Source organism: Phacochoerus africanus, chromosome 15 (genome assembly GCF_016906955.1).
Source record: "Phacochoerus africanus isolate WHEZ1 chromosome 15, ROS_Pafr_v1, whole genome shotgun sequence".
Taxonomy (NCBI): domain Eukaryota; kingdom Metazoa; phylum Chordata; class Mammalia; order Artiodactyla; family Suidae; genus Phacochoerus; species Phacochoerus africanus.
Window position 1 is genome coordinate 91254728 of NC_062558.1, and position 26688 is coordinate 91281415.

The 26688-nt window shown below is 40.6% G+C and overlaps 1 protein-coding gene across 7 annotated transcripts; it reads right to left on the reverse strand.

Moving 5' to 3' along the window:
* Window positions 1-392: 392 nt before the first annotated feature.
* NCOA4 (nuclear receptor coactivator 4) lies at window positions 393-25304 on the reverse strand. 7 transcript variants are annotated; one of them, XM_047760627.1, is made up of 10 exons: window positions 25066-25170; window positions 10327-10481; window positions 8698-8838; window positions 8396-8484; window positions 7863-7971; window positions 6968-7057; window positions 6013-6156; window positions 3358-4359; window positions 2716-2856; window positions 393-1938 (listed from the first exon to the last, which is right to left on the reverse strand). In XM_047760627.1, exons 2-10 carry the CDS (start codon window positions 10465-10467, stop codon window positions 1933-1935), a joined length of 1863 nt encoding a protein of 620 aa, XP_047616583.1. In that variant the 5' UTR covers window positions 10468-10481; window positions 25066-25170; the 3' UTR covers window positions 393-1932. The 7 variants fall into 7 exon arrangements, with proteins under 7 accessions (XP_047616583.1, XP_047616582.1, XP_047616578.1 ...); XM_047760626.1 differs by lacking the exon at window positions 25066-25170 and adding an exon at window positions 17569-17629; XM_047760623.1 differs by having other exon boundaries at window positions 1804-1938; window positions 6013-6159; window positions 25066-25146.
* Between the last annotated feature and the right edge of the window lie 1384 nt (window positions 25305-26688).

Below are 26688 nucleotides of genomic sequence, written 5' to 3' on the forward strand. Positions count from 1 at the left end.
GCCGCGGAAGCGGCCCAAGAAATAGCAACAACAACAACAACAAAAAAGACAAAAAGATTAAAAAAAAAGTAAAAGCCATTCTCTTGCGGCACAGTGAGTTGAGGATTCCAGTGTTGTCAATGCAGTGGCTCAGGTTGCTGCCGTGGCATGAGTTCGGTCCCTAGCTTAGGAACTTCCACATGCTGCAGGTACAGCCAAAAAATAAATATAAGTGGGTGTGAAGAATTTGCAAGAGAAGAACTGGAAACAAGTTCAAGATACATAAAATACACTGATACTGTAAGTGAATATAAGTTTTTTTTTTATGTTCAAGTGTTTCTAAGCTGTATTCCTAACCAAAGGATGTTACATTTATATAATGTTGTGTTTTACAAATACACGTGACAACTATATGGCTATAATGCTTTTAATGGAGGGTGGTACAAAATGCATCAATGCAAAAGAATGTTTTATGTACTCATTAGCATAGTGATTAATGTAAGTTAGAGATACACAATGTGTTAAACCTTAAAATCTACAAAGTTTCCTGCAACCTAAAATAATGTAAAAGATTCCTTAAGTTTTTACCCACCACCTTTAAAATTCTAAATGGTATCTGGGGGAACTGAAAAAATACGTTTGTTTCAGCTATGGTTCAAGATTTCTAATGAAGCTCTATGGTAATGACACTGGGAATGCAGTTTCCCTAAAAGGGCTTTCTGGATGACATCACAAACTTCTATTTCCAATAACATATTGGCAAGCTGAATGGCTTAATAATTTAAAAGCCTGGAAAGCAGCTAAAATGTCTCAGAATATTAAAACATTGTATATGTGCCATTTCTCTCCTACAGAGAAACTCTTTAAAGCATGGTTATAACTTTAAAGATACTAAGGAAGTACCAATAGTTTTCATAAAGCTTCAATAAACACCCCAAGGCACAAGTGTTCAAAACAGCCTATTCACTAAAATGTCACTGCGTTGTACTTTAGAGGTATAGGTATTCTATTCTTGCAGTGAAGACTTGTTAATTTATGCCTAATTAAAAGCACCAGGTAACAAATTCAGCTTCCATTTACACAGGATGCACCAATAACACTGAGGATAGTGATTAGTTCAAGTACTACATTTACATGTCTTGCCTTTTGCTTTCTGATTAGTCAGCACTGGACTCTTGCCTGTAGTTCTTTAGAATATTTTGAAAGAGGCTAGGAAAAGTCAGAATATAGTCTTCAAGCAATATGGAGCCCTTGTGACAGAGTTCTCAAGATACTTTAGTAATATTTAGAGAAGGGAATAAAGACAACTTGCAATAACTGAGTTTCTTTCAAAAGAATAAAAATAATGGTAGAATCTGGCATGTAAGCGCAAGTGTTTTGTAATTAATGTCAAAAATTGCCATTAATTAATACACATTTAATAAAAAATCACTATATTGGCAAGGTGAATTATTTGGATGAAATATATTGTACTAATTAAACAGAAGAATTCACCATTAATAGAAGAAAACCTACAGGAAGGGAAGCATCCAAAGGGCAGTCAAAAGGTTAGGCAAGTTTACTAGCTTTAAAATACATCAACACACCTTGATTATGGAACTATTTCATTTTTAAAACTACAGTGTTTTAATGTACTTCAGAGTAACAACCCAATCTAAGGAGCCATGAAGGCTTATGAAAAAGACCTATCCATTAAGATGCTTTGTTTCTAGCGGAAGGGTAAATTAACACTTCTGTAAGAAGAAACTGAATCACCTCAGCATCAACAGCCTTTTTTTTTTTCCACACAGTAACTCATAATCTAATGATAGATTTCTCTTCACTAGTTCAAAATTAGGCAGGAAAGGGACTACGTCAGACCCAGAAACACAATGATTTGGCAAGCCGCAGTCACTCAGCTCATGGATTTGTGATACTCTGCAGAAAATTTGCTTGACTCTTAACTCTGTTCCTTCACATCTGTAAAGAAAAGCCCAAATATAAAAAGTCAATGTAGAATAAAAAGCAAGTTTCCTACTCAGCCATAAAAAAGAACGACATAATGCCATTTGCAGCAACATGGATGGAGCTAGAGAATCTCATACTGAGTGAAATGACCCAGAAAGACAAGGATAAATACCATATGATATCACTTATAACTGGAATCTAATATCCAGCACAAATGAACATCTCCTTAGAAAAAATCATGGACTTGGAGAAGAGACTTGTGGCTGCCTGATGGGAGGGGGAGGGAGTGGGAGGGATCGGGAGCTTGGGCTTATCAGACACAACTTAGAATAGATTTACAAGGAGATCCTGCTGAATAGCATTGAGAACTTTGTCTAGATACTCATGTTGCAACAGAAGAAAGGCTGGGGGAAAAATGTAATTGTAATGTATACATGTAAGGATAACCTGACCCCCTTGCTGTACAGTGGGGAAAAAAAAAAAAAAAAAAAAAAAAGCAAGTTTCTCTCCACCTTAAAGCTCTCAGTTCTCAATAACCTACTAGAATGTACACATGCTCCAAAAATTCTCCTGACAGCTACATCATCTTGACAGGTAGCTTTCAAATATATCCAAGTTACTTCATGAAGCAAGTTCAAGCGCTTCATGGAATTTTTAAGATCTCCTTTGCCACCCTCACCCAATGTACAAACCATTAACAGGAATACAGTTCAATGGGCAAAGTATGAATTCATATGTAAGACAATATAAGCTAAAATTGTAATATTTACACTAGTGGCTTATACCCACCTGTAGAGGAGTTCGATACAACCACTTTTCTTTATCAACTTTAAGTTGCATACAGGCAAAGAGATCACAAACTGCTGGGAGGCCATAACGTTCTGGGGGAAAGTTATGTTCTTCCCGTAGGGGTGAATTAAGTAATACTTCCTGCAAGAAGACAAAAGATGGGTTGGTACCTGACAACTGGGAGGAGGCATGAGACCAACAATTTAGCTTCCAAATAGCATAGTGTCTAAAAAGAATAATGTAAATGTTGAGCATTCTGAATAAGAACAAAGGTGACAATTGTTTTCTCTACACTTAATCTTTTCTTTACATAGTAATAAAAGAGGCCAAAGTTTTTTCTTTCCTTTTTAAAAAACTAATAAAGGATATGTAAGAAACAAAAAAAAAAAAAAAAAGTTTTTCCTTTCCTGAAGGATGGGGAATTTGGAACCTAGAAAATGCACAAAATTTTTAAGTCTAAATAATCATAAGATTATTGTATGAACAATCATTCTGTTGCCAACATGGCACCAAAATTAATACTTGAGCCACATTTAACTTATGTAAGGATCTGGCCCATTTGCAAAGTTTAGGATTAAGAAAGTGACTATTGTGTGCACTAAATACATTTCAAATGGTGCTATTTCAATGTCTTCTGCTCACCTTAGCCTTCTTTCGAAGTATCCACTTGTCTTCTCCTGAGGATAACTGGCTAAGGTTTCCTGTCTTCTTTCCTGGCAAGACCCAGTCAGCTGTGTTAAAGGGACACCAGGAAGTTGGAAGCTTTTGTTTCCCAGCTCTGTCCTGGGTACTAGGCACTTCCTTGGAACATCCTTCTTTGCCTGAGGGGGTGATGAGCCACTCTGACAAGGGACTGTTCTTGATGATTTGGAAGGAATCAGCAATTCTAGAAGCCATTGCCTTTGATGACTTAACTTGTTCTGTTGCCTCTTTTCTGGATTGACAGAGCCACATATTCAGGGAATCTTTATGTTTCTCAGGCTCAGGTTTTGGTTCCACAGGCATACCATTTTTATCCTTTCCTTCTTTCTTCAGAAGCCATTTACACAGAGCTTCCTTCTCACAATTTTCATCACACACACACTCTGCAAAGCTTGTACAGGGCTCATTAGCTCTGCAGACCTCCTCTACTTTATATGGGTCTTGACGGTTCTGGACAAGCCAATCCTCAGTAATCACACTAGGAGTGGACAAGGGCTTCTTGGCCTCCAAGTGGTCATTCAGGCACTTCAGATTGCCCAGGTTTTCAATCTCCACACCTTTGGGCTGGTTACCTTGACAATTGGTACAGGAATCAGGCTTGACAAGCCAATCATTCACACTATAGGACTCCTGGAACACCTGGAACAAGAGCTTAAACTTCTCACTGGTTTCATAGCTGCCATTCCTAGGCTTCTCCAGCTTATGTGATTCCTGGGGAGTCATCAGCCAATCAGAGAGGTCCATCTCATCTTGGTCAAGAAGCTCTAGATCTCCAACCTTTTCAGTTTCAATGGAGTAAGAACTGGTAGTAGGAGAGCTGTTGCACTTTTCATAACTTGGTTTTTCAGAAACTTCTTGTTGCTGACCCTTGTGGAGCCAGTTTTCCAAGCCCTTTAGGTTACCCCAGACATTATTGAAGAAATTGCAGGCTCTGGCAGAAGTCTACACAAGAAGTACAAATATTAGTTCACCAGATTATTTATGATTCAATGATAAGAGTTCTACTTGCATATTTACCACACTTCCCAATGTTTCTAAATTTAGGTATTCAAAGCCAAGAGACAAAGGATTTCTCTATTGAGATTTTAAAATACATATAAGTTCATTAAAAACTTAACTTTCTGCAGTTTTTAAAAAAAGCAACGCTGGAGTTCTCTTGTGGCACAGGAGGTTAAGGATTTAGTGTTATCACTGCAGTAGCCTGGGTCACTGCTGTGGCATGGGTTCAGTCCCTGGCCTGGAAACTTCCACATTAAAAAAAAAAAAAAAAAAAAAGGCAAGACAAACTAGGAGAAAGCATTTGTAGCAGTTCTACATAATATGCCTTTATGAATAAGAAAGACAAAAATGAGCAAAAGATGTGATTAGACAAGTCATCAAAGAAGGCTAATAAATACGAAAAATACTCCACCTCCTTAATAATCTAAGAAACTCAGAAAAGTAAAATTTTTTTGAGTGTGAAATCAGAGAAAAAAAGAAGCTTGTAAATGGCTGTCACTACTAAGAGAAGTTTCAGGGAGGCATCTATCTTTGGTACTCTGCTAGTAGGGATATAAATTGCTACCACCTTCCTGGAAAGCTAAATTGACAGTATATATCAAATGCCTTAAAGGGTCTACAGACCTATAATCTAGGAGTGTAATTTCTAGGAATTTACTTCTAAAGAACCAGTCAAGAATGTACATAAATTATTAGGTCCTGAATGTGTAGATGAAATTTATTTATATTCAGAAAAATGAGTTTAAAGCCAAACAATGATATTGTGAAGGATTTTATGGAAGAAATTAAATGACAGACGTATTCATGCTCTATTAGTAAAAAAAAATCTACTAGCCAAACAAGATTTACAGAATGATTTGTTTAAAGTATATGTATGCATAAAGAAAACATTAAAGTGGTTTGTCTCTGCATGTGGGATTATGGGCTTATATTTCTTTAGTTTCTTTCCTAAGCTTTTTTATCTATAGTGAAGAAGAGTCATTGTAATAAAGAGTTATTAAAATATGTTTCCAGAAGTTCCCTCATCACTCAGCAGAAATGAATCTGACTAGCATCCATAAGGATGCAGGTTTGATCCCTGGCCTTGCTCAGTGGGTTAAGGATCCAGCATTACTGTGAGCTGTGGTGTAGGTCAGCAGCTGTAGCTCCAACTCAACCCCTAGCCTGGGAACCTCCATATGCCACAGATGTGACCCTAAAAAGACCAAAAAAAAAAAAAAATGTTTCCCAGGAGTTCCCATTGTGGCGCAGTGGAAACGAATCTGGCTGGCATCCATAAGGATGCAGCTTCGATCCCTGGCCTCCCTTAGTGGGTCAGGGGTCACAGCATTGCTGTAAGCTGCGGTGTAGGTCAGAGACACAGCTTGGATCTGCGTTGCTATGGCTGTGGTATAGGCCAGCAGCTCCAACTCCAATTCGACCCCTAGCCTGGGAACTTCCATATGCCTCGGGTGGTACCCTAAAAAGCAAAAAAAAAAAAAACAAATTGTTTCCCAGTCTAGAACTAAGAACTAAACAAGGATATATACTATCAGTTAATAACTAAGACTATCTACTACTACATCTCTCTCAAAAACAATAAAGTCAGCAACATACCTGACTATTTTCCAAGGTCTGCTTTTGGGTTAGCCAGTCCTGGAGGTTGGTGCTGGGTATGTAAGGAGCCTGGCGACCACTGGCAGGTTTGCTTCCAAGGAGCCATTCGCTGAGAGGGACAACTGCAGTGCTGGATGCTAACTTCTGCTAATTACATAATACTTTTCTGCTTAACAAGGCAATGTCGAATGCGGTAAAAAATTCAACAGAAAAGCAGGAGACCCAAACTCTCTAAACTTGGTTTGCTCCTGACTCTGCCTAAGTCACATGACTTCCCTAAGCCTCCATTAACACAATTACAAAACAAGGAGTGTAGCTGATCTCCAAAATTCTTCTCAATTCAAAATATCTAGGATCCTATATTCACACTGTCTTCAGAAGTAAATCGTCTCATGAATGATAAAAAAAAGGATTCCTAAGGGAGAACCAACCCAAGGAATGAGCTAATGGTAATTTCTTATGAACAACTAATTGATAACAATTATTTTCTTATTCAATATTTCTAAAACCTTTAAATTTCTGACATTCAGTCTCAAGAGAAATATTTAATTGCATTAACTCATTACCATTAGTGCTTTTTTTTTTTAACAAGTAAACAGTAGCAAAAAAATAAAAAAGTGATACAATTAAAACCCTCAGAGATTCCTCCTTGTGGCTCAGTGGGTTAAGAACCCGACATAGTGTCCATGAGGATGCAGAATTAATCCCTGGCCTCACTCAGAGGGTTAAGGATCTGGCATTGCCACAAACTGCAGCAAAGGTTCAAAGGTTGCAGATGTGGCTCAGGTCCCATGTTGCTATGGCTGTAGTGTAGGCCAGCAGCTGCAGCTCCGATTTGACCTCTAGCCTGGGAACTTCCATGTGTTGCAGGTATGACTGTAAAAGAAAAAAAAAAAAAAACTTAAAAAATAAGCCAAGTAATAACTCAGTCACCAGAAATAAAATGACCTTTTACCTGCTCTGGCAATGGGATATAGCCTCTTTTCTCCAGGAAGGGCCCGATATTTGATGAACTAGCATGAGCCATCAGGTGCTCAGGAATTTGCTATAAGATAAAAGCAAATTAATCATGTTTACTAATGTATAATCTCTAAATTTCAAAAGTACTAAACAGAGTGTTGCCATTTCACTAGAATATTCTTTCCACTACATTCAGTGACCTATGAGGTAGTTATTAAATGAGAGAATTCTCTATTACAACTATCTTCTTGTAAGAAATCTTCACCAGAATTGGTAGTATTACTACTTTTAACAAGATCTATATGAAATCATGTTTGACTCTCTATATTAAAGATCATTGAAGACATAAATCTTATTTTTTTTTTTTTTTGCTCTTTAGGGCTACACCCACAGCATATGGAAGTTCCCAGGCTAGGGGTTGAATTGGTGCTATAGCTGCTGGCCTACACCATGGCAATGACGGATCCGAGCCGCATCTTCGACCTATTATCACAGCTCATGGCAATGCCGGATCCCCAACCCACTAAGTGAGGCCAGGGATTGAACCGCATCCTCATGGATCCTAGTCGGGTTTGTTAACCACTGAACCACGAAGGGAACTCCCACTGAACCATGAAGGGAACTCTCAGGACATAAATTTTAAAAGAAATATATAAAGGTATTTGAAGAGATAAAGGTAAATTCTAGGGACTATCAATGAGTCAATACCATATTCCAAGAACTACCAACCTAATGCTATATCGACTTAATCACAAGATGAAATTTCTGAAGTTTATCAAACTCTCAAGAAAGCCACTATTCATACTGAAAACGTGGTATTTTTAAGACTATCTCTGAGGCCACAGACCTGAGCAGCTCACTATGAACCTTCTGAGATGAACATTACTCACGATGGTCTTGAGGGACCCAAATGTGGTGATGGCCTGGCGTAGAGCAGTTGTGTCAGTTTCAAAAAGCAGGACAGTCGAATCTTCAGGTTTGAGGGTCAAACTGCCCAGTCTGGAGAAAAAAATACACAAAACCTTTCTATTTTAAATATCCATTTCAAATTCATCCAAAATAAAACCAAATCGTGAGTTATGTGAAATGATTATACTTTTTAAACTCAACCAAAGGTAGATGACTTAACCATGCACCACCGAGTATGACATTAAATATATAAAACAGGATGAGCTTATCACAGGAATAGAGAAGTCAAGTTAAATCCAAGACATGCAGTGAGTTACGAGATGACTCTTTTTTTTTTTTTTTTTGGCCCCACCTGCAGCATGTGGAAGTTCCCAGGCCAGGGACCAACCCAAGTTGCTACAGTGGCAACGTCAGATCCTTAACCCACTGCAGCACAAGAGAATGCCCCAAATGACTTTTTCAATATGCCAAAGTCAAAGAGCCAAAAGACAAAACAAGCCAAAAGGGTCTTTACCTCTCCAGGCACACAGAGACTTGATTGGCTAGATCTTTGTTTTGGGTACACTCCAGCTGATGAATAAGACAATTGAACTGGCCCAGTAACTATAAGAAAAATGAAACCATCTAGCCACAATGATACTAAAAGCAACAAGTGTATCCAAGTTAAATAGCAAACATCACTTGAGATTAAATTTTTATCTGATTTATATTAATGCTGCATTACAAAAAAGACAATCTCTGGAAACCAGAAACTATATTCAAACCAAGTCCCTCTGTGCATCACAACACCTCAAGCATAGCCTGCAGTCACCTTACCCAGTAGAGCTGTTGGGCCTGCTGCTGAAGCGTTTCCTCTTTAAGCTGATAGATGAGATCCACCTGCTCATACAGCCACACTTCACGGCTTCGAAGGCATTCCAGGTGACGACTTATGCAGCTGTGAATCTGGGCTTTGACCTAGAAAAGACATATATGTTAGCTTCACTAGTGTTACAAACTCAAGGAATGGTATTTCTCACAGAATGGTAAGGTTCTTAAACTTCTGGGGGTCACAAATCTTTTTGATTATCCAATGACATCTATGGAGTGTCTCCCCAGAAAAACTGAGTACATTAAAAATTTTGCCTATAATTTCCGGGTTGACTGTCCCAAAGCCCATCTATGGAACCACCAAATTCCCATGGACCCAGTTTAAGAATTTCAGCCATAAAAGCATATCTAAGCTCTAAAATCCCCTTTCAATACCAATAGTGGATCAGGTTTATTTGGGGATGTCCTAAAGTAATCAACAGAAAATACAAGGATACGTCATATAATACTGATCCCCTTTAGTTTTACAAATTCATCAGTGAAATAAGACAAGAACATTAACTGAACAGCTAGCCCTTATTTCTTTTTCTCACCCTACAAATGAGCATTACGTTTACAGTAGGCCAACTTAATAAAGAGATGTGCCACTGCACATAACAGCCAGAACACCATTAGAGTAGACGGTTTATGTAAAGTTATAAACTAAATGTTACTGGAAACATACATAGTGCTTCAAAAGAGAGATATATATAAAAATCCTAATAAAATCATACCAGCTATAAATTATCCACAAGAATCCAAATAAGAAACCATATTTTAAAACATCTTTTCTATAAAGCTCTATCTCAAAGGCATGTAATACCTGGTCTAACCACTCGCCAACAGAAGGCTACTAGGCCAATGGAAGGAACAGACTTCATTCTGGCTTGCTGTAACAATTAAGTCATTTACAAAACCAGGCCACCACCAAAACCATGCCAATACCAAGTTAAAGATGGTAGGGGGCATGCTGAAGTGCCATGCTTTATGCGTCAACAACACAACTGAGCACTTCAATGAGCTGAGCTCATTCACGGTTACTTTTTAATTGATGGCAGTGCTTGGCAGACGGACCACACAGAGAAGCAATAAAAAATGCACGCTAAACTGAATTCTCTAAAGTGGTACAAGAGTTTGCATATTCTTCTAACATGTGTTTTTACTTTCCCTTTGGAATCAAAGGCACCAACAATTCAGGCAAACCATATAAGGCATCGAGTGAAAGTTTCTGGTTCAGGAGTTCCCGTCATGGTGCAGTGGTTAACGAATCTGACTAGGAACCATGAGGTTGTGGGTTTGATCCCTGGCCTTGCTCAGTGGGTTAAGGATCCGGCATTGCTGTGAGCTGTGATGTAGGTTGCAGATGCGACTGGGATCCTGTGTGGCTGTGGCTCTGGCGTAGGCCGGCAGCTACAGCTCCGATTAGACCCCTAGCCTGGGAAGCCTCTACATGCCATTGGAGTGGCACTAGGAAAGGCAAAAAGACAAAAAAAAAAAAAGAAAGTTTCTGGTTTAGAGAAGCCAATCCCTTGGGCATGCTCTAACTAGCCCTGTCCTAAGAGTTCAGACAAGAGAAGAGAAAAGAACGCGTCACACCTCTCGCAAGTTATCTTTAATTTGCTGTTCAGCGCGAAGAACTCCACCAATAGCAAGCTCCAAGTCCCTCCGTGCATCACAACACCTCAAAAGGGGTTCTTTATTACTGGAGCAGCCATTCTGGTCCTGTGAGGTACTCATTCTGTTCACTGTTCCTTCAAAAGAAAAAAAAAAAAAAATCCAAATTGCACCATAATTACAAGCATAAATCATCTTGCAATTATCCCCCAAATGATCATTCCAACCAACTCCCAGGTATTAACTACTTAGATTACTTTCAACATAGTACCTGGCACATAGTACACTCAATAAATATTACCTCCTCTTCCCACCCACCACTGTTTTCCTGCCCAAAAATATTATGCATCTACTTTAGTAACACTTTACATGTGGAATAGATTATTTCTGAAAAAATACACTAATTTTCCTGAACTGATAAGACATATAGCCTCCAAAATGTTAACAGAACACTAGGATGTAAGTTTCTACTTATATACATAAAGACATAGGGGACATGTGTTATTTTATAGATTTAGAGCTAAAGACTAAAAGGTCTAGAAGGACTCATAATTACTTTAAAAAGAAGTTTCAAAGCAATAACCCAACAAATAGAGTTCAGAACACTGTTTAGAACTGGCATTTACCTAAATTTATTGAGAGGATTAAATTTATTTTTCATTTCTCCCCTTTGCCTTTTTGTTTGTTTGTTTTTTTCTGGCCACACCCACAGGATGTGGTATTCTCAGGCCAGCGATGGAACCTGGGCCACCAGAGCAACCCAAGCTGCTGCAGTGCCAAAGCCGGGTCCTTAACACACTGCATGCCATAAAAGAACTCCTTTTTTTTAAAATTTAGGAACAACTTAGGCTTGCCTTCATATCTAGGAAGCTTTCAAGAATGCAAATCTAACAAAATAATTTCATAGGATTCTGATATAAGGGAAGTACTTACCGAAATTATGGGGAACTACAGAGGGTTTTCTAATAAGCTTAGGTTTACAAGTGAGGAGAAAGAGAAATAGAAAGAAGACCACATAGTCCAAAATATAATGAGACTGGGACAGAAAACTGTCAGAAAAGCAATGACACAAAGCTTGACAAAAACTACTGAAGAGTAGTTTGGCATCTGTCCTGGATAGATCTAGAATCAGAGATGGTTTCTAAATAGAAAAAGAAAGCAGTGATCACTGTAGCCTAGCAAGGTTTCACTAAGCCTTGGGACACCAAAATTATCTCCTTCTTGCATAGTTTTACTAAACTGGCCAGTCAATGTAATCCTGTAGACACACTATATCTGGACAGATAGCAAAACCTGGGAAAAGGTTGTATACTACCTTTGTGGACAAAGTGAACATGGGCAAAACAGAAGGACAACTAAATTGAGTAAGATTATTTTTTAGAAAGTACTCAAAGGATAATGGGTTGAAGCCAGTCTGTTTTTAGAGTATGCCCCTGTTTTCCCCAATTACTCAACTGTTTTCCATAACTGCTTGGATCAAAACATAAAAGGCAGACATTAAAGTTAGAGATAACATGGGCTGTAACAAAAATAGATTTCAAAACAATCTCTACATAGCTGATAAATCTTATAAAACAAAAGTAGATTTTTTTAACTTAAATGGGGAAAGACAAAATGAAAGAGAATAACTTTGTTTAAAAGGATGGAGATTTGGGGGTTCCCGTCATGGCACAGTGGAAATGAACCCAACTAAGAACCATGAGGTTGCAGGTTCGATCCCTGGCCTCGCTCAGTGGGTTAAGGATCTGGCATTGCCGTGAGCTGTGGTGTAGGTCGCAGACGTGGCTCAGACCCCACGTTGCTGTGGCTATGGTGTAGGCCAGCAGCTATAGCTCCGATTGAACCCCTAGCCTAGGAACCTCCATGTGCCGCAGGTGCAGCCCTGAAAAGACAAAAAAAAAAAAAAAGATGGAGATTTTTAACTCAAAGCTCTATATGAGTTAACAGTATGCTGGATCTCAAGGGAAAACGACTTACTATTTCCATTTACCAAAAGAACAGCATTTGCCACAGGACTAATCTGTTCTATGTTTATTAGACTAATTCAGAAATTTCTGAACAACCAACTTTAACGAGAATCATTTACAAAAAAGGAAAAAGCCTCGAAACCATAAAAAATTGCTCCAGGAAGGGAGACTGTTTAGTTCAGATAGAAGTAGTCTCTGGGAGGACAAGATTACCATCCTGGAATATGTGGAGACCTGTCAAATAGAATTAGACTTGTTCAGAATTACCCAAAAGGAGTAGGGGAGGATTAACAGAAGTCATCTGTGTTCATATAAATGAACTTCCTAACCATCCTGAAGGCAATGACCTTCTCAGAGAAGCAAAGCCCCTTTCAGCTGAAGAGCAGTCTACCCGGTCTGCTCCAAATGGCTGACTGCTTATCTGAGACACAGGGAACCTGGGCCTATACTGCATCTTCAATCCAAAGTTTAGGGTCAGGTGGCTAGCTAAAAGCTGGAAAGGGCCAAACATAGTGCAATTCCCCACCCTCAGAAATAAAACAATGGGAGGAAGAAGCCCAGTAGGCTTTCTTTTGAGCATCTTATTCAGGAACTAGAGATCCTATAAAGAACTGAAAGATTCAGGAAATTTTCTAACCTCCTCTTGCTATTTTATTGCCACAGTCTGTTTGCCCATTTTCATCTCTAAAACAGAAGGGCTTCATGAACCCAATTCAACAGGAATCCCCTTGGAGATTTTTGCCAACTCTTAAAAAACACCAAATGTAGCTATCTGATACTTTTTTACACTGTAAGCTGCCTTGTTTTAAGCACCCATTAGTGTACACTTGGTGCACGTTGTTGGAACTTTGAAAAATACCTGCATAACATGAGTGAAAAGCTGGCTCATATTCCGAGAATGGAGTATCACCTCATTACCACAAATTACTTCATTTTGCACTTAAATTAGCTATGTGCAAAGCACGTTTAGCTGTTTTTCAAATGTATTAGCAACTTTCACCAGTGCCCAATTTTCCACTCGTAGGTCCTCACCTAAGGATTTATATGGAATGCCACAATGCCTAGCTCAGAGGAAAATTTAATCAGTAAAATTAAACAAAATGTTGCTTCACAATGTCAAAAGCCCTAGAGCTCTAGATCATGTGGGAGACAAATTCAAATGCCCATAGTACTGACTTACAGAAGTAAGTCTTCTCAAGTCAATCACAAGTACTACACAACTGCCTAACAAGAACAGAATGACAAAAGTACATAAATTGGATTTTCCCCTTATCAGCTGAGAAAAGAAGGTAGGAGATTTAAAAGTTACAAAATAGATTTTTTACCCTACGTATTTATCCTTTGTTTTCAAATTAAAATGAAATAGGCATCTTATTAGAATAAGGGTCTTTAGAGCCCATTTGTTAGCCACTAAGAAAAACCTATTTCAAAAAGAATTTGAAAGAGAATGGATGTGTGTTCCTGTATAACTGAATTAATTTGTTGTACAGCAGAAATTATCACAACACTGTAAATCAACTGTAAATCAACTACATTTCAATAAAACTTTAAGAGTGAAAAAAAGAAAAAAGAACCTATTTCATTTCTTTATGCCAGTCCTGAGATGCCTGTCCCTTTGCTGCCCCTGCTGTGTGGAGCAGTCAAGGGGCAGTCAGCTTCCATAAGCCTAGATTCCAAGAAAGGAGCTGTGCAAAGGTCTGCCTTCAGTGAGGAGGAAGCCCTCCAAGCTGAAACCAAGAATTCCTCCACACAGGTGAATTCAAACCACCATAAAGTGAAGCCTGAGCTAGTTTTATAAAATGTCACATCCAAAGAGACTCAAATAAGTTATCTAGCTCACATGGGCAATTTCAACAATTTACCATTTGTTTCAGGTTAGACAACCAGTGTAACGAGCATGAGGGTTAAAAGATTACTCTGAGGTCTAAAAAACCAGAATTCTGGCTTTATTTGCAAACTTGGACACAGGAGCTAGACACTTAACCTTTTTGGACCTCAATATCCTCTGGGAAAAAAAACAGAGACAATGACAGTAGCTACTAAGTGCTGCAGTGAAGTTAAAGAGAGACGACATCTGCCTATAATCACTTAATCCAGCCTCTATACACCACATTTTTTAAGGCTTTTGCTGTTTTTGTTCTTAGGTTTAGCTGAGTTATGGGGACCTAAGGAACTTCAACCTTTGGACTACAGAAAACAGTACTGACGCTAGAAAAGGCTTTGAAGAGAGGACGCCCTGGCTTAGACTCATACAGCCATTAATCAATGCTATAACTTCGGATCATTTACCCTTTTTGAACCTAATGTCCTAATTATAGGTGAAGATAACAATACCTACTTCATAGACTTAGGGGGAAGGATATTTAATAAACACTAGCTCCCCATCTACACTCTCACTATTTAACATAGCAAAAGGCAAGTTGTTTCCATGGCAAAAACTCAATAGTCTAAACCCTCTAATATACACCAAGTATATACATTTTTTGCCTGTTTTCTTACCAGTGAAAAGACTGGATTTCAGCTCTAATTCTAAAATTCAAATCAATGAAAGACTACTAAAAATGTCTTTTTCTTTTACCTTTATAATCCGAACTACTGCTTTACCACCTTCAAAATTAGAGTGCCTTACACATGATTTTTTTTTTTTTTTTGAGGCAAGTTAAATGTCTAAGTGCTTTCTAAAACTTCCCTGCCCCTAGGATCCCTGTCCTAGGTTTTGGGGGAGGTAAGAAATCAAGAGGGAAACACACAGATCCTTCAAACAAATAAATAAAGCTCCAGGGAAACCTGGAGCTCTCCTTGAAGAAGAGTTCTATAAACTATATATGCCCCTTTTGCACAATGCTTTGCACAAACCTAGTTATGAAATCCAAAGATCATGGAACCAGAATTGAGCAACGAAGTCACAAACGAAGCTAAGTACTTACCACATGTTTAAAAATTTCCTAAGAGCTGTAACTCTCTTGTGACCAACACAATTTAAACCACAATTTAAAGTTGGAAAAAACCATAATGATCTCTTTAGAGACTACTCTCATTTTTATAAAAGAAACCACAAAGATGGTTTAAATGACCATCTAAAGGGCCATAGCCATAAAAGGTAGATTTGTCTTTAGAACTAGGACTCTTAGGATCTAGTCCTGAATTCTCTCCCTCTGACCAGCTTCTTCTTCCTTTAGTTTATTATCATCCATAAATTATTTTTATTTGTGAACACTAGAGATTAAAACTAACATTCTACTCTTTTTTTTTTTTTTTGGCTATTTCTTGGGCCGCTCCCGCGGCATATGGAGGTTCCCAGGCTAGGGGTCCAATCGGAGCTGTAGCCACTGGCCCAGGCCAGAGCCACAGCAACGTGGGATCTTAGCTGCGTCTACAACCTACACCACAGCTCACGGCAACGCCGAATCATTAACCCACTGAGCAAGGGCAGGGACCGAACCCACAACCTCATGGTTCCTAGTCAGATTCGTTAACCACTGTGCCACGACAGGAACTCCAAAACTAACCTTCTAATGGGTTACTATCAGAACAACTTTCATTAGGAATCTCAGTCCATTCTCACAGTTCTCAATAAATTATAACAATTTTTCAGAACCTTCTTCCTTAGATAATGCTAACAAAAATAAACAGTATTCTTACATGTCATGATAGGCTCAGAATAACCAAAACACTTCCAAGTATGAAGGACAGGCACAAGAGCCCTGGGTTCCGATCTCACATCTTATCACAACCACTCTGCATTCCATTCGTCCCTCTGAATAAGGCTTAGACTACATGCCACTTCTTTTTTTTTTTTTTTTGCTTTTTAGTACCACACCCATGGCATATGGATTCCCAGGCTAGGGGTCCAATTGGAGCTACACCTGCCAGCCTATGCCACAGCCATAGCAATGCCAGATCCAAGCCGTATCTGCGACCTACACCATAGTTCGCAGCCACACCAGATCCTTAACCCACCAAGTGAGGCCGGGGCCGCGTCCTCATGGATCCTAGTCAGCTTCGATGAGCCACAATGGCAACTCCTGCAAGTCATTTCTGTTCCTTCCAGTCACACTGTTCCTCCCCCTTCCCACCGGGCCTTCTCCTCCAAAACAGATATCCACTTTTTACTTATTTTCCTAGCATCTAAATCACTGCTAGAAGACCAAGCCCTTAAAAAGAAAAAAAAAAAAATCGTAGGAAACTTATGGTCTATGAATTTCTAAGTTTGAAATACTAACTACCAATTTGGTTATCTCTGATGAAACAATATGTATAAGATCATTTGTACACATTTTCAGGAAAAAAATTATAAATTATAGAATAATAGTCTGCAATTTTATTTGAGGCATTTCTTTACTTGACAGGTTCTTTCTACTTATTCTCAGTTCAAAAAAATAAAAGGTTGTTTTTATATCAAAATTCATTAATTCAAAGGTTATATATGTGTATCTTATCCTAGCCCTTTAATTCTTTAATAAGTAGTTTCTGAAATTTAGGATCCGATTCTCTGTAATGTTGGTTTTGGGTTTTTGTTTTGCTTTATTTTTTAGGGCCACCCTTGCGGCATATGGAGGTTTCCAAGCGAGGGGTATAACTGGAGCTGTAGCTGCCAGCCTGTGCCACAGACAAAGCAACGCAGGCTCCGAGCCTCGTCTGACCTACACCACAGCTCACTGAAACACCAGATCCTTAACCCACTGAGCAAGGCCAGGGATGGAACCTGCATCCTCATGGATGCTAATCAGATTCGTTTCTTCTGAGCCACGACGGGAACTCCTGTAATATCTTAAAAGCCACGTAAATAAAGGTTAGTTAATGCCTGAAGAAACAAACAAAAATGAGGTAATAATAAATTCACGATAGCATATTTTAGGACCGTTTTAACATTTCAGACCTTACGGCACTCAGGTATGTCTACCTTCATCCATGTTAACTATGAGCAATCAATCCTAGCACATCAGCCTTCTGAAGCAATAACTGAAAACTAACCACAAAATTGGTCATTACAATCTAATGCCAAGTAAGACATTTCAAATTAAAAAGCAACAGTGATTCATGTGACCTTCCAGGTTCCCCGAACTTTCTAAGAGCACAGTCGCCCTAAGAAGACCCGACCGGGTCCTCCCTGGAAGCTGCCGCTGCGGGTTGCCGCTCCTCTTTGAAGCGGGCACCTGCACAGCTTGACTAGCACGCACACAGCCCAGGCCCATTCCTGGCCGGTCAAGAAGAGCCCACCCCGAGGTCCCTCTGCGGCCCCGGCTGCCAGACTTACCTCGTAGGCCAGGTCCCCACCGCGCGAGCTGCCGGGCAAGCAGGAGGCTGCTTTATTCAGCAGTGGGTGAGGTGCCCCAACCTATAAGAGGCGCCCCACCCAGCCGGCACGTCTGGCAGCGGCCCAGGGGCAGGCGGGAGCGCGCATGTCGGCAGCAGAATGGAGCTGAAGGCTCCGCCCACTCGGGCCGCCCACTGGACCCTCCCCGCACCTAGAGGACCCCCAAACTTCCGCAAAGTTCCAAGGCTCCAACGCTGCTTGAGTTCTGGGCAGGACGCCACCATCCCCGCCCCACTGCTCAGGGCGAAGCCGGCTCGCCAAGTCCTGACCCATGCCCAGGGCTTCTCTCCAGCCGCTTCTCGACCCACCTGCTCCAGCGATTAGCCTGTATCCACACCCCAAATCATCAAGACACCTTGAAGGATTTTGCCGCTAATCACTACAGAGAAATAAATGTCGGTCAGATGGGAGGCTTCTGGAGTTATTACTGGAATATACCTGCCAGTAGCTCGTGACTCTTCAAGATTACCACTGTCAGCCTAGCTGGGGTTTAGCCCAGCTGGGGTTCAGCCCTTGGCTTTTGTAGTGACACACCTCAACCTGTACCCCGGTGTCTCCCTGTCTCTCTCTCAAACACACTCCCAACATGACCTCGGTCCAGTGCTTTTTTTAACACTCATGGATGCTTTTCATTCAATAGGTTGACTGACCACCCAACCAGATGTCAAGCTCTATTCTAGATGCTGGGAATACTAGCACCAGTAATGAACAGGAAAGTCCTACCTACGCGGAGAGACAGTAATACATAGTAGTTAAGAGAATTGACTCTGGAGCTAAACTGTTTAGGTACAAAACCTGGCTCTGCCATTTAGATACTGTGTAACCTTAGGCAAATGCCTTAACCAACCTATGCCTCAGTTTCCCCATCTGTAAAATGAGGACAATAATAATGGACCCAACTCAATGAGAATTATATGTATACATATTAAAAAATGCTTAGTGCCTGGCACACAGTACTTCCTGTCTGATGATTAGCATGCTCATGATACTACTAGTCTGACGCTCTTTTCTCCAAAAATAATCCTTATAGCCTACATATCCAATCAGGACAGAAGACAAACTCTACACAGCATTGTTATTCCCTTTAAATCAATTTTTAACGTAACATACTTGCTCTTGTCTATGCACATGAAGCTATTTTCATAAACAGTGAGAGCAAAGCAAAACCACTTGACAAAAGCAAAGGCCACCAGACACTAAAGACCATCACCCTGAATTAAGCATTCCTCAGAGTTCAGATGAATGTGAAATGGAAGTTCCTGTTTTAACTGTGATGCACAGTTTCTGGGATCCCTTTTCAGATATTCACCACCGAAAATGAGAAAATAATGTCTCTCTTAATTCAATGTATCTTCATTGGATAACATACTTCATGAAGATACAAAAAAAGCTAGACTTATCTCTGAATGATGAAAGTTAAATTCTGATGGCCCTTTGTATTTTGTCAATGGCTAGAAAGAAGGAATTCTGTCTATAAAAACATAACTAATGCCAAGAACTGTCATCTCTCTTTCATATGTTCCAACAAAATAGTCACAATGTAAACTGAGAAAGAACTTTGTTGACCATCACCTATATATAACCAGTGGTCTCTATGTCCTCTCTAAAGGATCCTGACCAGTGCCACAGCATACTAAATGCTCCAGCTCTCCTTCACTTGAACTAATTTATACAGTTACTGAGATTCAGTGTTATTCCGTCAGTTTATGACAGCTTTAGCTGTTACTATAATGACATGATTTATTAAATAATGTATAAACATAAAAAGACTGGAAAGGGTTCGATCCCTGCCCTTGCTCAGTGGGTTAACGATCCGGCGTTGCCGTGAGCTGTGTAGGTCGCCGATGCAGCTCGGATCCCACATTGCTGTGGCTCTGGCGTAGGCTGGCAGCTACAGCTCCGATTAGACCCTTAGCCTGGGAACCTCCCTATGCCGCAGGAGTGGCCTAAGAAATGGCAATAAAAGACAAAAAAATAAAAAAATTAAAAAAAAAATAAAGTTGTCTGGCTTCTGGCTTCAGCCTGCTCTCTTGCTGTTTCCTCAGAGCAACCCCATACCGTGATCTTCTGGACAGCCGTTCCATGCATAGTCCAGGCTGGTTCGCCATGTCCACCTTGGCTTTCCCAGCTCTTTCTGCCAGCAATGCCAGTTCCTTCTCTTCTCCCCACCTGTCTGCTTTTCCAACAATGCTTAAGTCACCACATTATTAAGCCTTTCCTGACCAAGCATCTCACTCCTCAATACTTTGGGCAAATAGTTAGCTGCTGCCTCCTCTGGCCTCACTGTAATCTGTATAAGTTTCCAGCATACGTGTATAACATATGTTACCCTCACTTTACATGTCTGCCTCCTTAGCCTGAGAGGTCCCAGAGAGAACCAACCATGCATTATTTGCCTTTGTACACCCTAGTGCTCAACAGACAGCCTGGTACAGGTATCTTGGAACTACCAACCTCCTTGACATTCTATGCACTCTACTGAACTGACATAAAGAGAATGGCATCCCTGGAGCTGTGCAGTGCTGTAGCCCTCAACTCACCAGAGGCTTAATATATGTTTGATAAATGGATGGATGAATAAATGATAAATGAATGCTCAAGTTCAGACCAGCCACAATAAGGATAGTATGGTTCTGCTTCAAATATAAGTAATCAACTTGATGTTCCACTAAGGTCTGCATTAATTCAGAAAGGTTTTTCAGAGGTGGAAATGTTTCTAACATTAACTGTAACTTATAGTTTTCTATCAAAGATAAAGCTAGCAAGGATATTGCTACTGAAACTATCATTCCAGGACAGGCATTGAGATAGTGTCTTTCCTGAAGCCAGACCCATCAAAGCTCATCGATACAGATTCACAAGCAGCAGCTGATTTGTGAGTTAAAAGGGAAACATTAACTGTATTTACAGCCAAGTCTGGATTTTTTTTCCCTCAGAGTTTGCAGTACCACAGAAATTCCAGCTGACATTACAGAAGTCTGGTAGGCTTTCATAACTTGGGCTATGCCTTATCTTCAACTTGAAACTTCTTCATAATACAGCCAAGGTTACATAAACATGTTATTTATCTACTACCACAGTAATAATATTTTATTCTTGACTTTATATGGTAAGCATCTTGTAGTTTTCCCCCATAGGAGTAAGCAAGTGATAAAATATTTCCCCTCCTCTAAAGCCTAGGGAACTAATAATAACACCAAAATGAAACTCAAAATATTCCCAAGATCATATTCTTATGAAATTTTTAATTACCCAAGTATGAAAATACTTCTTGTCTTTGATCAACCGACAATAAAAACCTTTTAATCTATTTTTCCAGTTACTCACTCCTTCACTGAACAAATCTTCACGTTTGTAGAGCACTTGAGGCAATGCTAGATAAGAGGACTATTTAGCCTCAAAAGTGCCCCCGGGGAGTTCCCTGGTGGCTCAGGGGGTTAAAGAGCTGGTTCTGTCACTGCTGTGGCTGTTTACTGCTGTGCTGTGGGTTCAATACCTAGTCCAGGAACTTGTGCATATCACAGGCATGGCCAAAAAGAGAAAAGTGCCCCCCAAACATACTCCTAGCCTCAAAGAACATCTTGATTCTACTGCATAATGAAGCCAAGCAAAATCAGGGATGATGACTTAGGATAAGAATGGCTAAGAGAGTTAGAATGAAGCGTTCGTATCAGAAGCTAAGTAAAATGAACACCCTCAGAATAACTTTCTGTTTACTTGCCAGTGACTCTATCTAGTTCAAAGAGTGAGGATGACACCCCAGGATCTGAGGAATTATAGGCAAGGTGGAAAGTTGGTAAACTTGACTGTAATGTTACAATTTAACAAGCAAAGAGGACAAGCTAAGAAGGACTATATGGCAGCTCCTCTAACTGACAAGTGTAGAAACACTATTAAAGCAATTCATCAGAGCAAAAGTGGTCAGCTTGGTCCCCTATCAGCCTAGGCCATCTGCTTGTTCCTGTCTTCTATGTTGCAATAGTGTACTTAGACACACAAATACTGAAAACAAAGCCAAAATGAAAACCCAGAATAAAATTTTAAGAGGACCAAAAAAGTAGCATTAAGAGTAATAAAACTAAGGTTCCCCGTCCCGGCTCAGGAGAAACGAATCTAATATCCACGAGGAAGGACGCAGGTTCAATCTCTGACCTGGCTCAGTAGGTTAAGGATCCGGTGTTGCCATGAGCTGTGGTGTAGGTTACAGACACAGCTAGGTTCTGGAGTTGCTGTGGCTGTGGTGTAGGCCAGCGGCTACAGCTCTGATTTGACCCTTAGCGTGGGAACTTCCATATGCCGAGGGTGCAGCCCCCCAAAAAAAGACCAAAAAAAAAAAAAGGAATAAAACTGCCATAGAATCTAGAATCTACAGTTCCTTCAGTTAACTGAACTTAACCTAATACATATATGTTGGTTGGTCTCTTATTATAATCACTTTAGACTTGCAACCTAACCAGTTTGTATCCAGGGACAGAGTTCACTGACTTCAGTAACACTGAGAAAGTGCTCTCCATTCCGGTAGTACATTCCACTGTGTATCCTGCATAGTGACAAGTTCTTGTTCTCTGAGTCTGAGTATAGCTTTCTGGAAAGAGTCAAAGATTAATATATGCAAACCACTTACAATAGTGCCTGACACACAGTAAGAGATATAGATATTAGCTATTTTCATTACTTTTGATAAGAGAATGGGGTATGATAATAAAGCAAGACATTTTAGGTAGTTCATCAGTGAAATAAGTCACCCTCATCTCTCTCCAGTGTTCCTGCAGAAACTTCATTACTGCTGCCCACTCCTCCTCTCCTATGCTCACTCAGTCCAGTCACAATGGCCTCTTTGCTGCTCCTCCAACATACCAATGATGCCTCATGGCCCTGGCATTTTCCTCCAGATATGGTGCACTCTCCTTCTCATCCTTAGAGTAATCTTCTTCACTATCCCATATGAAATAAGTCTTCCTTCCACATATTCCCCCTTAATATATTTTTTAACTACCCTCATAGTATTTTTCACAATCAGACATGTAGAAACCATCTATTTTTCTAAACACACTTCAGAAAACACACTGGAAGGTGTTATGTTCCACACAAGCTGGACTTTCTCTTTTTGTTCATTTTTATTTTTATTTTTTGGCCTTTTAATTTTTTTGTCTTTTTTAGGGCTGCACCCGTGGCATATGGGGAGGTTTCCAGACTGGGGACCAATCGGAGCTGTAGCAGCCGGCCTACATCACAGCCACAGCAACTCAGGATCCGAGCTGCGTCTGCAACCTACACCACAGCTCACAGCAACAGCAGATCCTTAACCCACTGAGTGAGGCCAGGGGTCAAACCCGAGTCCTCATGGATGCTAATGGGGTTTGTTAACTGCTGAGCCACACCAGGAATTCCTCTTTGTGTTCATTTTTATACAGTGGTGTTCAGTAAATATTTGTTGGAAAAATGAATTCAGGAAGTATTTAATACATCTATGTGTCAAGACTTTTATTTTTACACATTATCTCATTTAGTCCTCACAAAACTTTAAGGTACTTATACATTATCCATCACAATTTTAAAAACAAAGAAACTAAGGCTTGACAAGGTTAGACATATTACTTAGAGTCACAGGTTTCCAAGTAAAAGAAGCAAGATTTAATCCTAGATTTGAGTCTAAAGTCTCCAACCACACTATGTTTGTTGAAGGGATCATTTAAGTACTAAGATTTTAGGCATTCATTCAACAAATATTTACTGAGTGCCTCATACTGTGATAGTCCCTGAGGATATAAGCATCTAGAGGAAAATTTGTGCCACTGATTCACCAAAAACTAAGAAAAAAAAAGGAAACTTTGAAATAAGAGACAGATTTAGAAGGAGGTTCTGACTGCCCTCCAGTATGCTAACACTTACTCTACAAGGGAAATTATCACACAACACTAGCTAAGAAGCTGGGGTGGAGGAACATGTTATCAGAATAGCCTGTGCAGTTTTATGAAGCCCCTCCACAGGTTCCTGAGATTCTGGCACAGCTAAACTGACTTAATCTTAATAAAATGGGGGTGAGGCAGGGAGCCTTATGTAATTCTAAAATAAGAACTCTTCTCCCTCTTTGAGAATCACATCTTCCTTTCCCTACATAGCTTACCATACTTCTCCACTTTTGAAATACCTATTTGCCTCAAAGTAGTAATGTAACTGTAGAAGTTTATTTAGACACAAAATACAGTATCATAAAACTTTAGATCATTTTCACAAAAGTTCCATAGAGAAAGGGGAAGGAGAAATAAAATGTAAGAAATGTTACTGTGCTAGACTTTACATATATCATCATACCTACTTAACAAATCTGCAAGCTAGCAAACTTTGAAAGAGCAACCAAGTAACTTGCCTGAAGGCACATGCACCACACCCTCACCTCCATTTGGGTGAGTCTTCCTCAAAGGCTCCGAGGTTTTTTAAAGTTCAGAAATGTCACACCAGGACATTTTTGCAGAAATGAACCAATTATGATTTCCTGTCCCATCCTAACCCAGTAAGTCTCAACAGTCCCTACAACCATATGTCCGTATTATCAGGTGGGCGGTGGAAACAGTTACGCGATGGGGAACCTTACCCTGATTAGAAAAAAAAAAAAAAACACAAAAAGGCAAGACGAAAAAAGCTTTGCCTTTGTGGGTCAAATAGCCTGCAGCTCTCTGCCTTTGGCCATTCTTGATCGCATCATCCCATGTTATATCTTGTGGCACTTAAGACTATTTATGAATATTGTTTCTGCTACAAGAATTTATTTCCATGAGAATAAGGACTGTGCCCACTCTTTTTTCATTGCCATATCCTCAACATCCTGAACATAAAGGCACAGTATAAGTGACTGTTGGTGGAACTGGCAAGCCTCGCTCTTCTCAGCTATAAAAAGGAGGTAATCAAGCTACCTCTTGGGATTGTTGGGTGAATTACATTCACGTTACAGTAAAACACTGTGTTGGCAGGTAGAGGGCCGAAAAAAATATTATCTTCTTTGAGCTCCCACCCAACAGGCTATGTTCTGGAAAATGGGCCTCTCCCCTCTCCAAGAGACCCAGGCTAGAACGAGCAAAAACCTGAAGTGTCACACCCGGGGCGCGGGGGGGAAGGCGGGCGGACAAGCAGGCGGAGGTGGTCCCCAGGCCAGCTTGTCTAAGGCCGAAGAGGCGGAGGACAGGCCGGGGCCGGGAAGGGAGAAAGAAGTGGTTCTCGGGCCAAGAGAATCGAGGCCGGGGAGAGAACAGGCCCTGGCCGGCGGGCAGGCAGGAAGACGTGGCCCCCGGGTCGGGCGGGTCTAAGGAGAGGCCGGCCTTTAAAGGTAGGCCCAGACAGGGCCGGGATGGTCCAACAAGCAGTCAGGGCTCCCCAAACCGACCCGCCACGTGAGAGCGGTAGGAGGCAAGCTGGCCCCGGGGCCCCTCCGGTTCTTACCACCTCTGAGCGCTGCTCCCGGCGATCCGAGGAGACCTTGGCGGACTGAGACGCGGCCCAACACGAGCCAAGGTCTGAAAGGCAGAGTTCTCGCGAGAACACAACCTTCTTCTCAAGTCTCTTACCACAAATTTGACAGTCTCGCGAGATCTCTACTAGGGTCTGCCCAAGGTCCTTGCCTGCCCTCCACAGGGCGCAGGGGGCAGGCGCATACATTTTCCTGGGCCCCAAGGAATAAGATTTAAGGAGAGAAACGTTTGTGAAGGCAAGCTGTTAGGAGGACTATCCTAAGTGATTCTCTCACACCAAATGTCCTCACGATGTAGATATTTTTTTGGCCTTAACGTACATATGCAGAAGTAAATGTCAGAAACAAAAGGACAAATAGATGATTCCGTTTATATGAGGTACCTAGAATAGTCATGTTTATAGAGACAAAATAGTAGTTGCCACAGGCTTGGGGAAGAGGAATTATTGTTTAATGGGTACAGACTTTTGGCTTGGGATGATGGGAAGTTCTGGGTATGGATAGTCACACAGCAATTCGAATGTACTTAGTACCACTCAACTGTATACGTAAAAATGGTTAAAATGGTTATATATATGTAGTGACCAGATATTAAAATAAGAACCTTTCTGTCCCAGTTTTGACAGAGGTTCCCATTACTAACTAAGTGCTACCCAGCAAGGTGAAAGACCATCTGAGTAGGATTTGTGAAGGAGATGATCATAAAAGTGCAGCCTCTCACCCAAGAACATCAGCGGGCAAGGCTCTCTCAGCAAAAAGCAATAGGAAACATAGGTTTAGATGCACACGCTAAAAGGGCAGTCATAGGCATAGCATACTTTTAAAGCTCCTGTTCCTCATTCCTTCTTCAATTCAAATGCAGATTCTGGAACAAGGCGACTTTTTTTTTTTTTTTTTTTTTTTTTTTTTTGCTTTCTAGGGCCACACTTGTGGCATGTGGAAGTTCCCAGGCTCAGGGTTGAATCAGAGCTGCAGCTGCGGACCTACATCACAGCCACAGCAACGCAGGATCTGAGCTGCATCTGCGACCCACACCACAGCTCATGGCCACAATGGATCCTTAACCCACTGAGCTAGGCCAGGAATCGAACCTCATGGACAATAGTCAGGTTTGTTACCACTGAGCCATGACGGAAACTCCAAAGGTGCATTTTTATTATCCTAGGGTGACCAAAATCCAGGATATGCCTAGATTGTTCAACTAGCCCACATAGCATGTTTGCATAGGTAGGGTTATCGGGCAGAGGGGAAGTAAAATCTCTTTACCAATTGCCCACAGATTGTCCAGCAGAGAACTGTTTGCTTGTTTGTGATCTGTCGCATACACACACGCACAACTCTAAGCTTCAGGAGAGCAGAGACCTGGTCTCTCTGGTTCAGTACTGTATCCCCAGGCCCAGAGCACTGCCAGGCACTTACTAAAGACCTCTTCAGTGAACAAACGTTCTCTAACCCAGAAAGAGCACGAGATGATCAGCGTTGTCACTGTTTTAACTCCCTAAATTTTAAAAACCATTACAGAGCTCTGCCTGCAAGCCGTTTCCCATCCACAAGGCAAGATCCCTGGCTTTTTAACACCCCATTGGGCTGTATGT